Source organism: Ascaphus truei, chromosome 1, assembly GCF_040206685.1.
Source record: "Ascaphus truei isolate aAscTru1 chromosome 1, aAscTru1.hap1, whole genome shotgun sequence".
NCBI classification, from domain to species: Eukaryota; Metazoa; Chordata; class Amphibia; order Anura; family Ascaphidae; genus Ascaphus; species Ascaphus truei.
Window position 1 is genome coordinate 186,479,208 of NC_134483.1, and position 24,130 is coordinate 186,503,337.

Below are 24,130 nucleotides of genomic sequence, written 5' to 3' on the forward strand. Positions count from 1 at the left end.
GTGCACCTTCCCCATGCTCCGCCTCCTCGGACGTCACGCACATGCTCGGCACGCCCCTTCCCCATCTGCCTTGCCTCTCAGGTCTTCCTGTCCCTTCCCTAGTCCATCCCTCCCCTTACTCTGACCACTCCCTTTGCCTCTAGCAACTCTCCTCTATCTGGGCCTTATCTTGCTCACTCGTCTGTTCCTCCCCTCACTCCCATTGGTCTCAAACTTCCTCACTCTGCCCTCCTATTAGGTTCCTCTCCGGGCCGCTCCTCCGTCACTCCCCTTTCTCTGATTGGTCCCAGCCCCCTATAGAATCCCTCTTCTCCCTTTCCTCTGCTCTGCATAGCTTCTGTACCTTGGTGCTGTCTGCTGTTGCCTGACCTCTCTTGTCTTTTCAGTGCTGTTCCTGTCCCTGGAATCCTTGCTGACCTCCCTGGATTTGACCCTTGCTTTGAACTCTACTACACTGCTCTCTAGAACCCTTTGGACCTTGCAGACCTCTACAACCCTTGGACACGGCACACGGACAAACTACTACGCTGCTCTCTCCTCCCCACGACCCAGGCTTACGGACGATCGATTACGCTGCCCTCTCCAACCCACGACCCGTGGCATACGAACTTAACACTTCTACGCCGGAGCTGTCAAGTACGGTATCATTTACATTCTTTTTACCTGGATCACCTACGCTACTACCACACTCCGGCCGTGCCCCGTTTGCTGCTAGGTGTGTGGTTTTACCCTTTCCACCTCAGTCCCGGGGTCTCATCTGGCTTGTGGGCAGGCCGAGCGTTACAGTCGGCTACCATTGAGAGGGCTTACATAGCCGCATTAGCAATCAATGGGTTTATGTAAGCACATTTTTTTTAAATTAATGTTTTAATTGTATATTTTAATTATAATATTTTTTTAATGTAATGTAAGATGTTTTTATTTTTAGTTGCCACAAGCAAAATTGGCAACATTTGGCTAATGGCCACCACTCAACAGTGACGGGAGGGGGGGAGGGGGGGTTGTGGGGTAGTTGCCTTGGGGAAGGTGGTTAGGTACCCCAGGTAGGGGTTAACTCCTTGCTTGGCTTAGCATTTAGGTAGTTTATTGTAGTTGTATTGTATTTAGGTTTTTTTTATATGTAGCCACTGGCATCAAAGGGGTTAATGTAATTTGTAACCCTTTGGTAGACATATTAGCCAATGCGATTGCGATGCAGTAATTAATGCATTAATAATGGTCTCGTTAATTACCGCATCTCGACTAGTTAAAATATTGCATTTGCATTTCACAGTATGCAGGTTTTAGAACACAAATGCAGAATCTGGAAAACATATAAATAGTATAGCACTATAGCGAGGTCAGGTTATATCAGGGGAAACAAAAACGCACCATGCTTCCATTCCTCATTTTTATAACTTCCCAGCGACTATAGAATTTCTATACCTAATTCTCAAGGGACAGGAAACAAAATTAACAGCACACCATATAAAATAGAAGTTACTAGACCATCACACTTTAATTACGCTCACAAACCAAATATAATGCAGTCAATATCAAGTTTCTTGTTCATGAAATAACAGAGGTCAGACTGTATTTGTGTTATGTAGAGCTTAAAGATATTTCATTTAAACCCCCACAGAGCTTCAGGAAATATTTGTCCTGAGATAAATGATGCAGTTTTGATTCAAATGATAATATCTTTTCTAACCTGCTAATAACACCACAAGGTATTTGTTTTCTTGCCTTTCTATTGGCATTGTCATAGGGAACATATTATAATTTGATCAACAAAGAACTTATGTCTCATCATTCCACACAATAACACTAATTATCTGACATTATGTGGTTCATGTAGAGGCCACGTACAAGCCCATGCCATAACCATTAACATCGCATCCGTACAATAATTAAATGTGTGTAAAACATTCTGTCACTGCATTCAGTAATTCGTTACCGTGAGGGCTGTTATTACAAGCATTAGTATAGTTTCTTATTCCAAACCTAATAAATCAGGAAGTTGTGGCAACTTCATTTATCTAGTTAAAGGAGTGATTTAACGCACTGATGTGTATCATTTTTTGGGCAAGTGCATACAGGTTTCATGGTTCGATGTCATATAGTTTAGTTAGGCATAATATAATTATACAGTCTTGACCTGTACACCAAATATACATATCTACAACGTTTGTATGAGAGAAGAAAATAAAAGGCAGCTCACCCCCTTCAATACCTTCTCTACTGTAGTCAATTAAGTTCTTTGCACTTTCCAGTTACGGAAGTGAATAATGTAACTAAACCTTTGCACAAACATTAGAAATGTCTGGAGGCAGGTCAGTTAGAGAGCCATTTTTGGGTATCATAATCAAAAATGATGTGACTGGTTAAATTGTCCTTATTGACTTAAACTAGGATTAGCATTGAGGATATGTCCATAAATTCCACCCGTCTTAGAAAACAAATCACGCTAAGTAAATTTTTTGTGAAAAACAACATTGATGCCTCTGCAGATACATTTAAAACAATTTGACTGAGGTGGCAGAAAAAGTCAAGAAACCCCCCACATTTGGTAACATTAAGTGGATGCACAAAAAGTTAAAATGACACTGCTACAGTAAATGTAGTGCACTGATTTCCAATTGCATAGGGAAATGTAGAAATGGTCACTGTCTGCGTCCTCCGCAGGTGAACCAATCACTGAGTAGAATGTGGCTATGACGTGTGGTGTTCCCCCTGTACGGACGGGCTGAAACAGCCAGTGCCTCATATTTGCACATGGACTGCTCTGTGAATATTGCCTGAAACAGAGAGGCCCTGGTGAGGTGATGTACTCTGATAAGGCAAAGAATTGCAATGCACTTCAGCCTGCGCGGGTCTGCTAGTGTGGCGCTAAAGAGGTAGCATAAATGACAAAATGCATCAGGGGCGATGAAGAATTAAGTTATTCTCACAATCCAAGTGATTGTTGGTTAATCCCACAGATTGTTGGTTAATCCCACTGCTCTCTGCAATCAACTGCTTCTTGCTAGCTAACATATCACTATAGGGTTGGGTTCAGGGGTAGTCTTTTTACTGTGTTTGCTTTATCCCAAAAGTGGGTATTTCTGCTACTTGAAAGCTCATTCTGATATACCAGTGTCAAAGTATATAATAAAATAAAGAAGGCAGCCTCAATAATAACAGCCTTGACTTTGTTCCTTGATGTTCATCATTTTGAGGCATAATTAGTTAACATAACCCAGGCTAAATGTTGCCGTACATCATGTTACAACTGCAAAATATATCTTCCCTTTAATGTAATTATTGTTCTTTGCTTGCGTGAAGTTTTTATTAGTTTTTTCAGTAATCAGAAATGTTTCATGTAAAGTCACTGTTCCCATGCAAGTCTAAGGCCCGGGCCATAGAGGGGTGGGGAGAGCGGAGGCGCGCTAACGCTGAGGCTCGCCTGCTTCAGTCAGCGCGATTGCACGGACTTGCAGGCGAGCCAGCGTGCACAAAGGGAGCCGGGGGGAGGTGGTTGGAGGCGGGGCAGTGACGTCGCTGGGCCAATCGCCGTGACGTTGACGCTGCTGTGCAGTGATTGGAGGTTTTCAGCCGACAGCGCGCTGAAAAACAGCTTGGCGCTCGGCTGAAACCTCCAACGCCTCAGCACGCTCGCGTGAGCCCCCTCTCAAGGCATCCTCATTGAGGATGCAGGGGCTCAGCGCGGAGCGTCCGCACGCCTCAGCACGGCTGGTCCATCTATGGACGCAGCCTAACTGTGAATATATACAGCTTAACCCCCTTATAACCCTGTGCTTGGGGTCCAAAGAATCACATCGCGTTATAAGCGGATCGCGTTAGAAATAATGTACAATTTTATGCATCGTACAATAAAGTATTTAAGATACCAATAATCGTGTTGTAAAGTATTAATAAATACGAAAATTGGGAGCCACGCTTGCATCGCGTTATAAGCGGATTCGCGTTGTAACGGATCGCGTTATAATGGGATTGAGCTGTACAGTACTTCAAAACCTTCAATATTGCTTAATGTGAGCTGAGAACCGAACATTAAAATATGCGCGTGAAATTAAAACCTCAAATAATCTTCAATAAAAATAAAAAAAAGACATAATCATTAATGTCATTATGACATTAGGAATTCTCAGAAATGTCTTCATTTTAAAGTGAGAAATAACTGCTCAAGAATAACTCAAATGTTACATTTAGAGGGGGGGGGGAAAAGCATTTAAAATGACGTCAGTTTTTGTTTTTTTTTCCACTCTAATTCAGAGACAAAACATGCAAATGTCTTTAATTCATTCCAGGAAAATGTAGACGGCATCACTTACCAACAGTGAATCTTGTATCATGTGTTCCATTTCTCTCAATGATTTGCTCTGGATGGCAATTAATCTTTGAAACAGATCCAGCGCCGCTTTTTCAAGGCTCGGCAAATGACGAAGCCACAAGTTGAGTACTGCTAATTCACTTAGCACAATCTTCTTCCTTCATTTACAAGGAAAACACAAAGCAATTTAAAACGAATCTTTCCCCTCCGATAGGCAACTTTCCAAAGGGAAAAATACATTTTCACTACATGCAAAAAAAAAAAAAAAAAAACCCATCTGCTGGGATATCTGTAAAACTGCACAGCTTTCTGTGGTGACCAATATTTCTAGTAGGTTCTTTTCTTTATTCTGTGACATGTACATTAATAAATGGAAGGGAAATATGCCAGTCACTTAGCCAGTCTCACATACAAGTTGCATTGAGTTTATTTTGATCACCTGGTCAGGGGCCTCACTGTGAAATGATTCACTCTGTTGCTATTTTTGGAGAAAAACGACCACATTGAGACGCGCACTTGATCTCAAAAATGTTGTGCTTTGATTTTGCCAAAAGGTTTTGTTTTCGGATTATGGGGAAGCTATAAAATGTGAAAAAAAAAATCACAATGGACATAATCTGAAGTGGTTTTTTTTTTTTTGCTCGCTATTTAAATTTGTCGTTTGTGGCAAAACTAATGATAATTAAAGCACAAAAATAAAAATATGAAAGCAACTGAAACGGTTTGTCTGGTGTATGTATGTAAGTTAGTTAGCTAACTGGATAACCAACTAGTATGTATGTGGGCTAGACAGGTCAGAAGGTGCCATCTATGTTCCTATGCCTAGAGTAGAACAAAAATGAAACATATTTATATATGTTTTTAAAATATACATTGCCTTTTTTTAAAAACCAGGCACCAACACATATAACAGGGTTATATTAGCTGTTGTTTTACCCACCTATAACTGATTGACTAGTATAGAGACGGAGGGGATATGATGGTGACAAAAAAGTATATATCATCTGACATTAATACCCAGTTAACGAAAACTAAATAGAACAAGTCTGGACTGGAACTAATTGACAGATTAGTCAATTGGTGGGTGGCTGGTCTCTGCCTAATTACAAGACATGCCCATTAATGAATACAATTTAGTGTATATATAATTAAACTAGAATAATTATTATTTCTTCATTTCTATCTGCCTCTGCTCTGCCAGCCTCAGCACTGCACACTTTCCCTCTCCCTTGGTGCCGCCGGCGTCGGTAAGGGAATGGGAAGGGACGGAATTTATAGTTATGGGGGGAATACTGAGAATTCCGAGCGAAAACGGGAAACAAAGACGGTGGTGTGGCCCGAGTCTCAGGAATGAATTGTGCTCGGATCCACAAAATTTGGGGGAGGAGATTCTGGATTTCAAGAATCCAGACTCGCTCATCTCGAATATAAATCCTTTCAAGGAGCCCTGTAAAAGTTGGGATTTTCTACAAAAAAAAAAAAAAAATTACTTCCATCGTTCCCCAAACCCTGCTTCACCCCACTTTATATCTGGTCTAGGACATTTGGACGTGGCTATTTTGCTGCGACCCAGTGACCGCTGGCGCGTAGCCACAACTCACCTTGCCACTGGCCGCTTTGCAGCTAAGGTAAGTTGCTGACCGTAACCTTTACCCTAAAATCCCCTAATGTTAACCCCTAATAGTAACGCTACCTCCTACCCTAAAAACCTTAGCCCATTACCCTAAATCCCCTAAGGTTAAACCCCCTGCCCTGACAACTAAAAACCTCTGCTTCTCAATACCAGGGGTGCGCACTCTTTCCCCCAGCGCCCCCCCTGCCTGCTCTGCTCCCGCCCTCCCCTGCTCGGCTCCAGAGCCAAATGATGCCACGGGCTTATTACATGTCATGTGACCCCACAGCGTCATTGGACACCAGGTTACCAGAACGACGCGTTGCTGGATGCCGGGGTAAGTTAGTTACAGAACCCTTGCGCGATCCCCTGGCATTTAATTTAAATGCCTTGGGCGAGAGTGCGGGACCTCTCTAACTGCCGCCCCCCCCCCTTGAAAATCTCACGCCCCCCAGGTTGCGCGCCCCTGCTTTATACCGTCACTTGATAATATACGCGTATATTACAGGTCATTATTTTTTTTCTGAGGACGTCACATGGAGATCCTAAGCAGAGGGAATCGGTAACAAATCTCCACTGCGGGATCAGTTTCCAGATCTGACAGAGGGAGGATAATGTGAACGCTACAAAATGGCTGGCAGCAATATGTAATGACGTGGACCTATGCAGTGTAATTCTAAGGTTAGGGAAATGTAATCAGCTGCTACTGCAGGAATGATGTTTAATAAGATGACGTTAACTGATGTGTTAACTGATTCACAAGGTCTAAAGGGTCATAAGCTGCAGCAGCTGTTTGAGATGTTTTGGGCTGAAAATACCTATAGACTTCAATATGGACCTTCATCCAAAAATGTCCCAAACAGTAGGTTCTGGGTATATAATAAGGCCCTAAGTGAGGATTGCGAAATAACACCTCTTTACGGCATTTTGAGTTTTGCTACCTTTACAGCTACAGTACACGGACAAACCTGAAATCGCACAACCATTCCTTGCTAGACTGGATTCTTTCCTCAAACCCCAGCAGAATCCAATCCGCTGGCATACTTCCTGATATTTTCAGTGACCATGCAATAGTGTACTGTGTAAGGAAAATTAAACCGCCCCATTCAAGCCCTAAAGTTCTCCTCACTAGAACATTTAAAAACTTTAACCCACAACTGTTTCTGGATGACCTTACCAACTGCCCATGGCACAGAATCGATTTAATTCCCGACCCTGATTTTGCGCTCGACTATTTCCAATCCGAGTTCTTAAAACTCTGCGATACCCATGCTCCACTACACAAAATAAGGGTACGGGGGGGCCCACCTTCCATGGGTTACAACTGACCTTATAGCACTCTACCAGTTCAGGGATACCTTGTGGAAAAGCTACAAAGTAACTGGCACTACCAAGGATCTCAATCACTACAGATGCCTGCGGAACATGTGCACAAGCCAAACAAGGCACGCAAAAGCACAATATTACTCTGACAATCTCCACCAGAATACATCAAACCCAGCTAACTTCTGGAAGGTTATCAGCAATACATTCCAGCCTTCTAATCATCAACAACCAAGTAATATCACTAAGTGGGATATTACTCTGACAAACCCCACTGACATTGCAAATGCATTCAATGATTACTTTGTGGGGTGTGCCACTAACTTATTAGCGAAACGCAGCCCAAACCACAAACCTGAATCTCATCCTGAGAGTACCCACATAGCCCCACCCCCTCCCAACACTGCCCACAATTTTCAATTTGGCCCAGTATCTGAAGAGGAAATTACACGAGCGCTCCTCAAATTAAAACTAAGCAGCCAATGTGGACCTGACTTACTACAATCTAGGTTCCTATGACTTGGTGCCCCAGCCATTGCCAAACCAATTTCTTCCATAGTCAACTCTATCCTGTCTGCAGGCCATATCCCTAAGACCTGGAAAACTGCCAGAGTTGTCCCAATCTTCAAAAATGGGGACAAAAACACTGTCTCAACTACAGGCCAATCTCCCTTCCCCCAATTCTATCCAAAGTCATGGAAAAATGTGTCCACTCCCAATTAAGCGATTACTATACCAAGACAAATTTCCCTAGCCAATTCCAATCTGGCTTTCGCCCCAAACACTCCACTGTAACTACCGTGCTAAAAGTTTGCAATGAAATCCAGTGTGGAATGGAACAGGGAAAACTCACTGGTGCAGTATTCCTAGATTTTGCAAAGACTTTTGATACAGTTGATCATGCTATCCTGCTTAACAAACTCCAGAGCTCTGGAATAGGGAAGCATGCCTTAAACTGGTTTCAGTCCTACCTATCAGGTAGATCTCAACATGTGTCCATCTCAGGCTCTAACTCCAACCCACTGGATATCGCCTGTGGTGTCCCGCAAGGCTCTGTTCTGGGGCCCCTACTCTTCTCAGTGTTCATTAATGATCTTCCCACAGCTTGTAAGGAAGCCTCAATTCACATGTAAGCAGATGACACAATCCTATATGCACACAGCCATAGCTTCTCTGACCTTCAACACATACTTCAGTCTGACTTTTTGAGACTCGAAAACTGGATTTCCCAAAACAAACTGTTTTTAAACACTGACAAGACTGTAACAATGGTATTTGAGACCAAGACTACATTTTTAAAGCTGCCAGCGACTGAGCTCCAGATTAGAACCAACGCTAACACCACCCTAAGCCGTCACTAGTTTTAAATACCTGGGCATATGGTTTGACTCCCACTTAACATTCGGGATGCACATTGATACCCTGACAACCAAGACCTATGCCAAACTAGGAACAAATCCTCCCTAAGTCTCCTGGTCAGAAAGCGTATCGCACAGCAGATGCTAATGCCAATTATTGACTATGGAGACATAGTATATGGCTCGGCACCTCAAACCCACCTTCGCAAACTTGACACCCTCTACAATTCAATTTGTTGTTTTGTTCTCCAATGCAACTACAACACACATCACTGCGAAATGCTCAAAGAACTAGATTGGTCATCACTAGAGTCTAGGCGCAAAGTTCACCTTTCCTGTCTTGCCTTCAAATACTTTCTGGGCAAGCTACCCAGCCTCCTGAACAAGCTCCTCACCCCTACCACATGCAGCACCTATCACCTGAGATCAGACTCCAAAAGACTGGTCATGGTCCCAAGGCTCAACAAAGTATCCGGCCGCTCCTCCTTCTCTTACCGTGCACCCCAAAACTGGAACAACCTACCAGAGACTCTCACATCCACCACCAGTTTAAGTTCTTTCAAATCTAAGGCTGTCTCACATTTTAATCTGGTCTGTAACTGTTTCATACGCCCATAATATATATTTTCTTTAACTGTGCTTGCAATGTCTTGTATATAATGTATACCCTGTTCATTTATGTAACTGTACTTGTAACCATGTACTATTTGTTTTACTTTGTGCCCAGGACATACTTGAAAACGAGAGGTAACTCTCAATGTATTACTTCCTGGTAAAATATTTAATAAATAAATAATTTCTGCAGAGTAGTCTGAGGCCGCTTCCATGGTGAGCGTGCGCAACGTCACACGCGCCTGTAGCTCGAGCGGTTTGTGTCCTCCAGGTAGACGCAACGGAGAGGCGTGTCGGAGGCGTGGCCGTGACATCACGGAGCTGGTTCGCCCTCATTGAATAAACCGCTCACGTGACCCGGCCTTCGTGTGACAGAAACAAATAGGTATTTGTTTTCTGGTAAATCGCACGCGTCGGTGCTCTGCATCGCACGGTCACACGCTCTATGGCCTGCCTCATTGAGGCACCATGGACGCAGCCTGAGTCACTGCTGGTTAGTATGTGTCTGTAAGTCGCTGCTGACCAGGGTGTGCGAGTGCTGGTCAGAGAGCGTGTGAATGTGTGCTGGTCACCATGTGTGGGAAGTATGTCCGTGCTGGTCAGTGTGTGTCTGTACATGTGTACTGGTCAGTGTTTGTGTCTGTAAATGTGTGCTGGTCAGTGTTTGTGTCTGTAAATGTGTACTGGTCAGTGTTTGTGTCTGTAAATGTGTGCTGGTCAGTGTTTGTGTCTGTAAATGCGTGCTGGTCAGTGTTTGTGTCTGTAAATGCGTGCTGGTCAGTGTTTGTGTCTGTAAATGTGTGCTGGTCACTGTTTGTGTCTGTAAATGTGTGCTGGTCAGTGTTTGTGTCTGTAAATGTGTACTGGTCAGTGTTTGTGTCTGTAAATGTGTGCTGGTCAGTGTTTGTGTCTGTAAATGTGTGCTGGTCAGTGTTTGTGTCTGTAAATGTGTGCTGGTCAGTGTTTGTGTCTGTAAATGTGTGCTGGTCAGTGTTTGTGTCTGTAAATGTGTGCTGGTCAGTGTTTGTGTCTGTAAATGTGTGCTGGTCAGTGTGTCGGTAAATGTGTGCTGGTCAGTGTGTCGGTAAATGTGTGCTGGTCAGTGTGTCGGTAAATGTGTGCTGGTCAGTGTTTGTCTGTAAAGATGTGCTGGTCAGTGTGTGTGTGTGCTGGTCAGTGTGTATCTGTAAATGTGTGCTGGTCAGTATTTGTGTCTGTAAATGTGCAGAGTTTTGAGAGTTTGTGCTAATTTGCTTGTGTGAGAATGTGTGCTGGTCAGTGTGTTTGTTAGTCTGATTCCCAGTGTATGTGTGAGTGTGTCCTGGTCAGTGTGTGAGTTTGTGCTTGTCAGTGTATTTGTGCTAGCCAGTGAGTTTAGACAGTTAGTACACAGACTAAAATATTATTTGAAATATCTTGTGTATTTCCTACGTCTGCGGTTATATTCGGGCTTTCGGGCTTTTTGACATCCTGCCATATGATCGCTTCGGTGACGTCATCAGCCACCGCCCGCTACAGCCTGCAGTAATACTCCAGCTGGACTGTGCCATAAGCTCTGCTGGTTGCGTCTCCATTGGATTCCCCAGGACTCTGGACGCATCGATAGGAAGTCCTCCAACTCAACTGCTTTGCCGCTGCCCAGACTAGAAGCCGCCAGCGCCGATCACCTGCGGTGTGTGTGGAGCCCTGTGCTCGGTTGGCGTTGCGGTAAACCATGTCATATGATACATGAAATGCTTTAAAGAACAGCCTTTTGTGTGTGTGATACTCAGCCTTCCTACCAATATGCAATACATGTTTTTAAATACTACACGATGAGAGTCGTGCGCTTGTCTTTTTCCTGTTTCTTCCAGCTTTCTGAGATGACGAGCTATCAGCTATCAGATGAGCTATCAGCAGCAGCAGCAGCAGATTCTCTCTAAATTAACCCTTGGTATAAAGACTGTGTATTTTCCTCATTTTGATACACAGGGTTTCAACTACAATTACCATTGATACATTATGGTATCACTTGGTTTGGGTCAGAACAGGCAATTATTTTTCACATTTTTTATATATTGCTTCAAATGAAATATCTACTCACATTACAATTGGTGCGCTGCTATTACCGGTAAACGTTTCCTTTTTTTTTGTACTGTACATCTGTATGTGAGTCAGTGGAATTATCAGTGTGCATTTTTTCTTTTCACATCTGTATGTGAACCTGCTTTGTGTTTCACAATTAATTCATTTAAAAAAAATGGTTTCTCTGTATTTTGAAAGGTAGTTTCTCTGGTACAAAGTGAAACAATGTGTGGCCCTCCCCGCCCGGCTCCTGGGAAGGTTACATCAGATAGTCTCTAGATTTGGCTTGTACAGTGTATCACCATGTCAGGGTGTTTGTGCACGCAGGCTGGGCCTGTATGCAGATGGAAATGATGGACGTCAGGAATGTTATAGTTATGAAAACAGACATCATTTATTAACAGTCTGTACATGTACAATATCTTCCCCAGATAAATACAGTACAATACAGTATTCCTAGTGAGGCGCTGTTCCTTTTACTGGGGTTTGTGTCTCACTGTTACATTCCTGAGTGACTCCCTCTTTGGGTCCATGCATCTCCTTATACCTCCAAGGTCCCAACTTGGGCTACACGAGCTCCCTGTGTCTGGGGGATTGTCATCCCGCCACTCTGTCCTGCATACCTCACCTGTAGCACGCTGATGCAGAGGTGGCAGGGGGTGTCTCTTTTGCCATTTCCCCATTCCCTTAGGATCCTTACCCAGGCTTAGTGGGCTTCTTATAAAATGTTGATAAATCTGAGTCCCATGGCTACAGTTGGGGTAACCCCTAAGGGACACAGGCTATCACTATGGAATCTTATATTCTATCATGGCCATGGGCCTTACATCAGTGGGGCACTTCCCTGACTACAAAACAACAAACGGGAATATATTTATGCACATATCTATCCCCTTACTGGGAACCTAATTACATTACTTAACTCTCAGGCTTCTCCACGGTCACCCCTTCCTGAAAACCTGAGTTCCAGAACTTTCCCCTTTCTATTTATAGCTCAGTCTGATGTCACTGTCTCCAGGCAGAAATGGGGCGGGGCTTAACGTCTGATGAGTCACACCAGCCCCATGTGACCAGGGAAAGGGTCTTTACTCTGTGTGAGCCCACACAGTTAACACTGTAAGGCAACAGTAATCCCAAGGGGGGTTACAAATGTACATATCAAAACATTAAAGGTTCAGTCCAAGCGGCATTTTGGGAAATGTTCTTTGTAATAGGTTTGAAGCAGGGGGGTCTCCGGAGCTGAACTGCATTGGTTTCAGCTTTGGGGACCCCATACTTCCTGAGATACTTCAGAGATAAGAAGTGCCGGTAGCAGCTCTGATTGGGCTAGTTTGGGTTCTCGTAATGGCGACTTAGATGTGACGTCATCCCTTTCGGTTTCCTATTGGCCCGCGTGACCAGCACATTTAAACTTGAGAGAGATACCGGCAACCCATACAACGGTAAGTATCTCGGGAAAAAGGGGGTCCCCAGAGCTGAAATCAACGCAGTCCAGCTCTTGCTTAAAACCAATTACAAGAGGACAACAAAAAAATGCCGCTTGGGCTAAAGATAGTCCAACATATGGATGTTAACAAAGCAGCTAAATCAAGAAATCCACACCGGGAATGCAATAAATAAAGAGGATTACAATTGTTTAAATTGGCTAATTAAACTGAGGGTTTTTTTTTGGTAGATAATTGGTACTGCCCTATAGATCCCCTTGAAAGAGTAAGAAATGATTCCTCTAGCCATTTTTCATGTTAGACAAATGTTGATATAAAAGATTTTTTTTTTTGCAAGCCTCTCAAATCATTGCCATTGTTTATCAAAGACACGGCTTAAAGTTTAGACGCAATGACTGCAACACCTTACACAATTTAGGTATGATCCCTTAACTGCGCCCCAACAATAGCAACAAAACATTTACATTCCATGGTAATTGTTAATGTGTTTTTTTTCGAAATTAGTCTTTTGAACCAGGTTAAAGTTTTGAAATATACATACAATTACGCAAGCAGTAAAACTGTTAGTCTTATACTGTGGAATGACCGTTTCAAATAAATTCTGTATAACCCATAACTAACATTAGATATCTAATAGAATATAGTTTATAGCAGCATTGATTTACATGCGATTGCTTTGGAGTAACTAAATAGGGGTCTTTGTTGGGGGTCTCTGTGATATTTTCAGGAATGAAAAACTATAGCATGCCTGCACTCCACCAAGTTAATCCTCTCAGTACCAGAGAGGCATCTGACATGTAAACCAATGCTTTGGGGCCCACCCAGATGCTGGAGAGGTAAGCAGCTCTGTTGAATCTTGCTGTAAATATAATGTAAACAATACTTCATCCATATGACAAACAACATTTTGCTACACAATATGGGAAATCTCAAGAGCTAGACAGAATAACACAATATAAACAAACCTGATGTAAATCAAATGTGAAGCAGATGTTAAGTGTAGTACTGTATTTGAAGTTTCACCTGGGGCATAATACAAAATAGTAGATACATATTGTGAAACTCAAGAAAATGCTACTAATTATTATTACTGGTATTATTCTTGTACAGTGATTTTATCCAATATGATTTGGGAAAACAAGGTTACTCATAAGTATTATCCATCTCCAAGTGAAATTGGCCTTTATTTATATCAGAGAGGAAAGTCTGGGTTGGCCTTGCTATCAATTCAGTAAATAATCAGCTTGCATATACTATAAAGAATCCACTTAACAAAAGGTCCATCTTCCCTGGGCAATCCATACTGGATCATATTACCAACACCAAATAAACTGTTACTACTTTATAAAAGATGTGTAGTGTGCAGTATTGACAGGATATTCCAAATATATTGCATTAAAAAGGCACTCCTGACAAGACCTTTTTGTATTATACATATGTAGCACTGTTTCCCTCTGAACACAGAAACTACTAATGCTGTTTATAACCTGTTAGCTCGCAGGGCCTGAGCCTCTGCCATGGAGAGCTGGGGCAGGGCCGCCAACAGAAATCATGGCGCCCGGGACAAATGAAAGGAGCAGGCCCCCCACCCCTCCGAACCCATAGCGCACCCCCCCCCTGCCGAACCCATAGCGCACCTACCATGAAAAAATATCTTTTAGCGCGCAACTTTTACTTAACTGTTTTCTTATTGTGATACAGAAAAAAAAACATAACAATACAACCTGTTTATTTTTATATTTTCAACAAGACATGTGACAGCCTGCGTGAGTGGGTGGGTGAATAACGGTGGGTGGGTGAATGACAGTAGGTGGGTGGGTGGGCGAATGACAGTGGGTGGGTGGGTGGGCGAATGACAGTGGGTGGGTGGGTGGGCAAATGACAGTGGGTGGGCGGGCAAATGACAGTGGGTGGGCGGGCAAATGACAGTGGGTTGGCGGGCAAATGACAGTGGGTGGGCGGGCAAATGACAGTGGGTGGGTGGGTGGGCGGGTGGGCGAATGACAGGGGGTGGGTGGGTGGGCGAATGACAGGGGGTGGGTGGGCGAATGACAGGGGGTGGGTGGGCGAATGACGGGGGTGGGCGAATGACAGGGGGTGGGTGGGCAAATGACAGGGGGTGGGTGGGTGGGCGAATGACAGTGGGTGGGTGGGCGAATGACGGTGGGTGGGTGGGCGAATGAGTGGGTGGGTGGTTCGAATGACAGTGGGTGGGTGGGTGGGTCGAATGACAGTGGGTGGGTGGGTGGGTCGAATGACAGTGGGTGGGTGGGTCGAATGACAGTGGGTGGGTCGAATGACAGTGGGTGGGTGGGTGGGTCGAATGACAGTGGGTGGGTGGGCGAATGACAGGGGGTGGGTGGGTGGGCGAATGACAGGGGGTGGGTGGGTGGGCGAATGACAGGGGGTGGGTGGGTGGGCGAATGACGGTGGGTGGGTGGGCGAATGAGTGGGTAGGTGGGTGGGTCAAATGACAGTGGGTGGGTGGGTCGAATGACAGTAGGTGGGTGGGTGAATGACAGTAGGTGGGTGGGTGGGCGAATGACAGTGGGTGGGTGGGTGGGCGAATGACAGTGGGTGGGTGGGTGGGCGAATGACAGTGGGTGGGTGGGCAAATGACAGTGGGTGGGCGGGCAAATGACAGTGGGTTGGCGGGCAAATGACAGTGGGTGGGCGGGCAAATGACAGTGGGTGGGTGGGCGGGCGAATGACAATGGGTGGGTGGGCGGGCGAATGACAGTGGGTGGGTGGGCGGGCGAATGACAGTGGGTGGGTGGGCGGGCGAATGACAGTGGGTGGGTGGGCGGGCGAATGACAGTGGGTGGGGCGGGCGAATGACAGTGGGTGGGTGGGCGGGCGAATGACAGGGGGTGGGTGGGTGGGCGAATGACAGGGGGTGGGTGGGCGAATGACAGGGGGTGGGTGGGCGAATGACGGGGGTGGGCGGGCAAATGACAGGGGGTGGGTGGGTGGGCGAATGACAGTGGGTGGGTGGGCGAATGACGGTGGGTGGGTAGGCGAATGAGTGGGTGGGTGGGTCGAATGACAGTGGGTGGGTGGGTGGGTCGAATGACAGTGGGTGGGTGGGTGGGTCGAATGACAGTGGGTGGGTGGGTCGAATGACAGTGGGTGGGTGGGTCGAATGACAGTGGGTGGGTGGGTGGGTGGGTCGAATGACAGTGGGTGGGTGGGTGGGTCGAATGACAGTGGGTGGGTGGGTGGGTCGAATGACAGTGGGTGGGTGGGTGGGTCAATGACAGTGGGTGGGTGGGTGGGCGAATGACAGTGGGTGGGTGGGTGGGCGAATGACAGGGGGTGGGTGGGTGGGCGAATGACAGGGGGTGGGTGGGTGGGCGAATGACAGGGGGTGGGTGGGTGGGCGAATGACAGGGGGTGGGTGGGTGGGCGAATGACAGGGGGTGGGTGGGCGAATGACAGGGGGTGGGTGGGTGGGCGAATGACAGGGGGTGGGTGGGTGGGCGAATGACAAGGGGTGGGTGGGTGGGCGAATGACAGGGGGTGGGTGGGTGGGCGAATGACAGGGGGTGGGTGGGTGGGCGAATGACAGGGGGTGGGTGGGTGGGCGAATGACAGGGGGTGGGAGGGTGGGCGAATGACAGGGGGTGGGAGGGTGGGCGAATGACAGGGGGTGGGAGGGTGGGCGAATGACAGGGGGTGGGAGGGTGGGCGAATGACAGGGGGTGGGAGGGTGGGCGAATGACAGGGGGTGGGAGGGTGGGCGAATGACAGGGGGTGGGAGGGTGGGCGAATGACAGGGGGTGGGTGGGCGGGCGAATGACAGGGGGTGGGTGGGCGGGCGAATGACAGGGGGTGGGAGGGTGGGCGAATGACAGGGGGTGGGTGGGTGGGCGAATGACAGGGGGTGGGTGGGTGGGCGAATGACAGGGGGTGGGTGGGCGAATGACAGGGGGTGGGTGGGTGTTCGAATGACAGGGGGTGTGTGGGTGGGCGAATGACAGGGGGTGAGTGGGCGAATGACAGTGGGTGGGTGGGCGAATGACAGTGGGAGGGTGGGCGAATGACTGGGTGGGTGGGTGGGCGAATGACTGGGTGGGTGGGCGAATGACAGTGGGAGGGTGGGCGAATGACTGGGTGGGTGGGTGGGCGAATGACTGGGTGGGTGGGTGGGCGAATGACTGGGTGGGTGGGCGAATGACAGTGGGTGGGTGGGTGGGTGGGCGAATGACGGTGGGTGGGTGGGCGAATGACAGTGGGTGGGTGGGTGGGCGAATGACAGGGGGTGGGCGAATGACAGGGGGTGGGTGGGTGGGCGAATGGCAGGGGGTGGGTGGGCGAATGACAGGGGGTGGGCGAATGACAGTGGGTGGGTGGGTGGGCGAAAGACAGTGGGTGGGTGGGTGGGTGGGCGAATGACAGTGGGTGGGTGGGCGAATGACAGTGGGTGGGTGGGTGGGCGAATGACAGTGGGTGGGTGGGTGGGCGAATGACAGTGGGTGGGTGGGTGGGCGAATGACAGTGGGTGGGTGGGCGATTGACAGTGGGTGGGTGGGTCGAATGACAGTGGGTGGGTGGGTGGTCGAATGACAGTGGGTGGGTGGGTGGGCGAATGACAGTGGGTGGGTGGGTGGGCGAATGACAGTGGGTGGGTGGGCGAATGACAGTGGGTGGGTGGGTGGGCGAATGACAGTGGGTGGGTGGGTGGGCGAATGACAGTAAGTGGGTGGGTGGGCGAATGACAGTGGGTGGGTGGGCAAATGACAGTGGGTGGGTGGGCAAATGACAGTGGGTGGGTGGGCGAATGACAGTAGGTGGGTGGGCGAATGACAGTGGGTGGGCGGGCAAATGACAGTGGGTGGGTGGGCAAATGACAGTGGGTGGGCGGGCAAATGACAGTGGGTGGGCGGGCAAATGACAGTGGGTGGTGGGTGGGCAAATAACAGTAGGTGGGTGGGCAAATAACAGTTTGGGCAAATAACAGTAGGTGGGTGGGTGGGTGGGCAAATAACAGTAGGTGGGTGGGTGGGTGGGCAAATAACAGTAGGTGGGTGGGTGGGCAAATAACAGTAGGTGGGTGGGTGGGTGGGCAAATGACGGTCGGTTGGGTGGGTGGGCAAATGACGGTGGGTGGGTGGACAAATGACAGTGGGTTCAAATGACAGTTGGGCGGACAAATGACAGTGGGTGGGTGGGTGGACAAATGACAGTGGGTGGGTGGGTGGGCAAATGACAGTTGGGCAAATGACAGTGGGTGGGTCGGTGGGCAAATGACAGTGAGTGGGTGGGTGGGTAAATGACAGTGGGTGGGTGGGCGGGCAAATGACAGTTGATCAAATGACAGTGGGTGGGTGGGCGGGCAAATGACGGTGGGTGGGTGGGCGAATGACAGTGGGTGGGTGGGCGAATGACAGTGGGTGGGTGGGCGAATGACAGTGGGTGGGTGGGCGAATGACAGTGGGTGGGTGGGTGGGCGAATGACAGTGGGTGGGTGGGTGGGCGAATGACAGTGGGTGGGTGGGTGGGCGAATGACAGGGGGTGGGTGGGTGGGCGAATGACAGGGGGTGGGTGGGTGGGCGAATGACAGGGGGTGGGTGGGTGGGCGAATGACAGGGGGTGGGTGGGTGGGCGAATGACAGGGGGTGGGTGGGTGGGCGAATGACAGGGGGTGGGTGGGTGGGCGAATGACGGTGGGTGGGTGGGCGAATGACGGTGGGTGGGTGGGCGAATGACAGTGGGTGGGTGGGCGAATGACAGTGGGTGGGTGGGTGGGCGAATGACAGTGGGTGGGTGGGTGGGCGGGCAAATGACAGTGGGTGGGTGGGTGGGCGGGCAAATGACAGTGGGTGGGTGGGCGGGCAAATGACAGTGGGTGGGTGGGCGGGCAAATGACAGTGGGTGGGTGGGCGAATGACGGTGGGTGGGTGGGCGAATGACAGGGGGTGGGTGAGTGGGCGAATGACAGTGGGTGGGTGGGTGGGCGAATGACAGTGGGTGGGTGGGTGGGCGAATGACAGGGGGTGGGTGGGCGAATGACAGGGGGTGGGTGGGCGAATGACAGGGGGTGGGTGGGTGGGCGAATGACAGGGGGTGGGAGGGTGGGCGAATGACAGGGGGTGGGAGGGTGGGCGAATGACAGGGGGTGGGAGGGTGGGCGAATGACAGGGGGTGGGTGGGTGGGCGAATGACAGGGGGTGGGTGGGTGGGTGGGCGAATGACAGGGGGTGGGTGGGTGGGCGAATGACAGGGGGTGGGTGGGTGTTCGAATGACAGGGGGTGTGTGGGTGGGCGAATGACAGGGGGTGAGTGGGCGAATGACAGTGGGTGGGTGGGCGAATGACAGTGGGAGGGTGGGCGAATGACTGGGTGGGTGGGTGGGCGAATGACTGGGTGGGTGGGTGGGCGAATGACAGTGGGTGGGTGGGCGAATGACAGTGGGTGGGTGGGTCGAATGACAGTGGGTGGGTGGGTCGAATGACAGTGGGTGGGTGGGCGAATGACAGTAAGTGGGTGGGTGGGCGAATGACAGTGGGTGGGTAGGCGAATGACAGTGGGTGGGCGAATGACAGTGGGTGGGCGAATGACAGTAGGTGGGTGGGCGAATGACAGTGGGTGGGCGGGCGAATGACAGTGGGTGGGTGGGCGAATGACAGTAGGTGGGTGGGCGAATGACAGTGGGTGGGCGGGCAAATGACAGTGGGAGGGCGGGCAAATGACAGTGGGTGGGCGGGCAAATGACAGTGGGTGGGCGGGCAAATGACAGTGGGTGGGCGGGCAAATGACAGTGGGTGGGTGGGTGGGCAAATGACAGTGGGTGGGTGGGCAAATGACAGTGGGTGGGTGACAGTTGGGCGATTGACAGTGGGTGGGCGGGCAAATGACAGTGGGTGGTGGGTGGGCAAATAACAGACGGTGGGTGGGCGGGCAAATGACGGTCGGTTGGGTGGGTGGGCAAATGACGGTGTGGGTGGGTGGACAAATGACAGTGGGTTCAAATGACAGTTGGGCAAATGGGTGGGTGGGTGGGCAAATGACAGTTGGGCAAATGACAGTGGGTGGGTCGGTGGGCAAATGACAGTGAGTGGGTGGGTGTGTAAATGACAGTGGGTGGGTGGGCGGGCAAATGACAGTGGGTGGGTGGGTGGGCGGGCAAATGACAGTGGGTGGGCGGGCAAATGACAGTGGGTGGGTGGGCGAATGACGGTGGGTGGGTGCGCGAATGACAGTGGGTGGGTGGGTGGGCGAATGACAGTGGGTGGGTGGGTGGGCGAATGACAGTGGGTGGGTGGGTGGGCGAATGACAGTGGGTGGGTGGGTGGGCGAATGACAGTGGGTGGGTGGGTGGGTGGGCGAATGACAGTGGGTGGGTGGGTGGGCGAATGACAGGGGGTGGGTGGGCGAATGACAGGGGGTGGGTGGGTGGGCGAATGACAGGGGGTGGGTGGGCGAATGACAGTAAGTGGGTGGGTGGGCGAATGACAGTGGGTGGGTGGGCGAATGACAGTGGGTGGGCGAATGACAGTAGGTGGGTGGGCGAATGACAGTGGGTGGGTGGGTGGGCGAATGACAGTGGGTGGGTGGGTGGGTGGGCGAATGACAGTGGGTGGGTGGGTGGGCGAATGACAGGGGGTGGGTGGGCGAATGACAGGGGGTGGGTGGGTGGGCGAATGACAGGGGGTGGGTGGGCGAATGACAGTAAGTGGGTGGGTGGGCGAATGACAGTGGGTGGGTGGGCGAATGACAGTGGGTGGGCGAATGACAGTAGGTGGGTGGGCGAATGACAGTGGGTGGGCGGGCGAATGACAGTGGGTGGGTGGGCGAATGACAGTGGGTGGGTGACAGTTGGGCGAATGACAGTGGGTGGGTGGGCGAATGACAGTGGGTGGGCGAATGACAGTAGGTGGGTGGGCGAATGACAGTGGGTGGGCGGGCGAATGACAGTGGGTGGGTGGGCAAATGACAGTGGGTGGGTGACAGTTGGGCGAATGACAGTGGGTGGGCGGGCAAATGACAGTGGGTGGTGGGTGGGCAAATAACAGACGGTGGGTGGGCGGGCAAATGACGGTCGGTTGGGTGGGTGGGCAAATGACGGTGTGGGTGGGTGGACAAATGACAGTGGGTTCAAATGACAGTTGGGCGGACAAATGACAGTGGGTGGGTGGGTGGGCAAATGACAGTAGGTGGGTGGGTGGGTGGGCAAATGACAGTTGACCAAATGACAGTGGGTGGGTGGGTGGGTGGGCAAATGACAGTGAGTGGGTGGGTGGGTGTGTAAATGACAGTGGGTGGGTGGGCGGGCAAATGACAGTGGGTGGGTGGGTGGGCGGGCAAATGACAGTGGGTGGGTGGGTGGGCGGGCAAATGACAGTGGGTGGGTGGGCGGGCAAATGACAGTGGGTGGGTGGGCGAATGACGGTGGGTGGGTGGGCGAATGACAGGGGGTGGGTGAGTGGGCGAATGACAGTGGGTGGGTGGGTGGGCGAATGACAGTGGGTGGGTGGGTGGGCGAATGACAGGGGGTGGGTGGGCGAATGACAGGGGGTGGGTGGGTGGGCGAATGACAGGGGGTGGGTGGGTGGGCGAATGACAGGGGGTGGGAGGGTGGGCGAATGACAGGGGGTGGGAGGGTGGGCGAATGACAGGGGGTGGGAGGGTGGGCGAATGACAGGGGGTGGGTGGGTGGGCGAATGACAGGGGGTGGGTGGGTGGGTGGGCGAATGACAGGGGGTGGGTGGGCGAATGACAGGGGGTGGGTGGGTGTTCGAATGACAGGGGGTGTGTGGGTGGGCGAATGACAGGGGGTGAGTGGGCGAATGACAGTGGGTGGGTGGGCGAATGACAGTGGGAGGGTGGGCGAATGACTGGGTGGGTGGGTGGGCGAATGACTGGGTGGGTGGGTGGGCGAATGACAGTGGGTGGGTGGGCGAATGACAGTGGGTGGGTGGGTCGAATGACAGTGGGTGGGTGGGTCGAATGACAGTGGGTGGGTGGGCGAATGACAGTAAGTGGGTGGGTGGGCGAATGACAGTGGGTGGGTAGGCGAATGACAGTGGGTGGGTGGGCGAATGACAGTGGGTGGGCGAATGACAGTAGGTGGGTGGGCGAATGACAGTGGGTGGGCGGGCGAATGACAGTGGGTGGGTGGGCGAATGACAGTAGGTGGGTGGGCGAATGACAGTGGGTGGGCGGGCAAATGACAGTGGGAGGGCGGGCAAATGACAGTGGGTGGGCGGGCAAATGACAGTGGGTGGGCGGGCAAATGACAGTGGGTGGGCGGGCAAATGACAGTGGGTGGGTGGGTGGGCAAATGACAGTGGGTGGGTGGGTGGGCAAATGACAGTGGGTGGGTGACAGTTGGGCGATTGACAGTGGGTGGGCGGGCAAATGACAGTGGGTGGTGGGTGGGCAAATAACAGACGGTGGGTGGGCGGGCAAATGACGGTCGGTTGGGTGGGTGGGCAAATGACGGTGTGGGTGGGTGGACAAATGACAGTGGGTTCAAATGACAGTTGGGCAAATGGGTGGGTGGGTGGGTGGGCAAATGACAGTTGGGCAAATGGGTGGGTGGGTGGGCAAATGACAGTTGGGCAAATGACAGTGGGTGGGTCGGTGGGCAAATGACAGTGAGTGGGTGGGTGTGTAAATGACAGTGGGTGGGTGGGCGGGCAAATGACAGTGGGTGGGTGGGTGGGCGGGCAAATGACAGTGGGTGGGCGGGCAAATGACAGTGGGTGGGTGGGCGAATGACGGTGGGTGGGTGCGCGAATGACAGTGGGTGGGTGGGTGGGCGAATGACAGTGGGTGGGTGGGTGGGCGAATGACAGTGGGTGGGTGGGTGGGCGAATGACAGTGGGTGGGTGGGTGGGCGAATGACAGTGGGTGGGTGGGTGGGCGAATGACAGTGGGTGGGTGGGTGGGTGGGCGAATGACAGTGGGTGGGTGGGTGGGCGAATGACAGGGGGTGGGTGGGCGAATGACAGGGGGTGGGTGGGTGGGCGAATGACAGGGGGTGGGTGGGCGAATGCCAGGGGGTGGGTGGGCGAATGACAGGGTGTGGGTGGGTGGGCGAATGACAGTGGGTGGGTGGGCGAATGACAGTGGGTGGGTGGGTGAATGAGTGGGTGGGTGGGTCGAATGACAGTGGGTGGGTGGGTGGGTCGAATGACAGTGGGTGGGTGGGTGGGCGAATGACAGGGGGTGGGAGGGTGGGCGAATGACAGGGGGTGGGAGGGTGGGCGAATGACAGGGGGTGGGTGGGTGGGCGAATGACAGTGGGTGGGTGGGTGGGCGAATGACAGTGGGTGGGTGGGTGTGTAAATGACAGTGGGTGGGTGGGCGGGCAAATGACAGTGGGTGGGTGGGTGGGCGGGCAAATGACAGTGGGTGGGCGGGCAAATGACAGTGGGTGGGTGGGCGAATGACGGTGGGTGGGTGCGCGAATGACAGTGGGTGGGTGGGTGGGCGAATGACAGTGGGTGGGTGGGTGGGCGAATGACAGTGGGTGGGTGGGTGGGCGAATGACAGTGGGTGGGTGGGTGGGCGAATGACAGTGGGTGGGTGGGTGGGCGAATGACAGTGGGTGGGTGGGTGGGTGGGCGAATGACAGTGGGTGGGTGGGTGGGCGAATGACAGGGGGTGGGTGGGCGAATGACAGGGGGTGGGTGGGCGAATGCCAGGGGGTGGGTGGGCGAATGACAGGGTGTGGGTGGGTGGGCGAATGACAGTGGGTGGGTGGGCGAATGACAGTGGGTGGGTGGGTGAATGAGTGGGTGGGTGGGTCGAATGACAGTGGGTGGGTGGGTGGGTCGAATGACAGTGGGTGGGTGGGTGGGCGAATGACAGGGGGTGGGAGGGTGGGCGAATGACAGGGGGTGGGAGGGTGGGCGAATGACAGGGGGTGGGAGGGTGGGCGAATGACAGGGGGTGGGAGGGTGGGCGAATGACAGGGGGTGGGAGGGTGGGCGAATGACAGGGGGTGGGAGGGTGGGCGAATGACAGGGGGTGGGAGGGTGGGCGAATGACAGGGGGTGGGTGGGTGGGCGAATGACAGGGGGTGGGTGGGCGAATGACAGGGGGTGGGTGGGTGTTCGAATGACAGGGGGTGTGTGGGTGGGCGAATGACAGGGGGTGAGTGGGCGAATGACAGTGGGTGGGTGGGCGAATGACTGGGTGGGTGGGTGGGCGAATGACTGGGTGGGTGGGTGGGCGAATGACTGGGTGGGTGGGCGAATGACAGTGGGTGGGTGGGTGGGTGGGCGAATGACAGTGGGTGGGTGGGCAAATGAGGGGGTGGGTGGGTGGGCGAATGACGGGGTGGGCGAATGACAGTGGGTGGGTGGGCGAATGACAGTGGGTGGGTGGGTGGGCGAATGACAGTGGGTGGGTGGGTGGGCGAATGACTGTGGGTGGGTGGGTGGGCGAATGACT

The 24,130-nt window shown here is 51.4% G+C and overlaps 1 protein-coding gene across 3 annotated transcripts in view; it reads right to left on the reverse strand.

Moving 5' to 3' along the window:
• Window positions 1–24,130, reverse strand: part of FANCC (FA complementation group C) — a 190,638-nt gene that overhangs the window by 54,238 nt on the left and 112,270 nt on the right. For all 3 annotated transcript variants that reach the window (XM_075599121.1, XM_075599116.1, XM_075599123.1), the window contains one exon: window positions 4,314–4,470. In XM_075599121.1, the coding sequence (XP_075455236.1) occupies window positions 4,314–4,470 (157 nt within the window). The remainder of the gene's footprint in view (window positions 1–4,313; window positions 4,471–24,130) is intronic.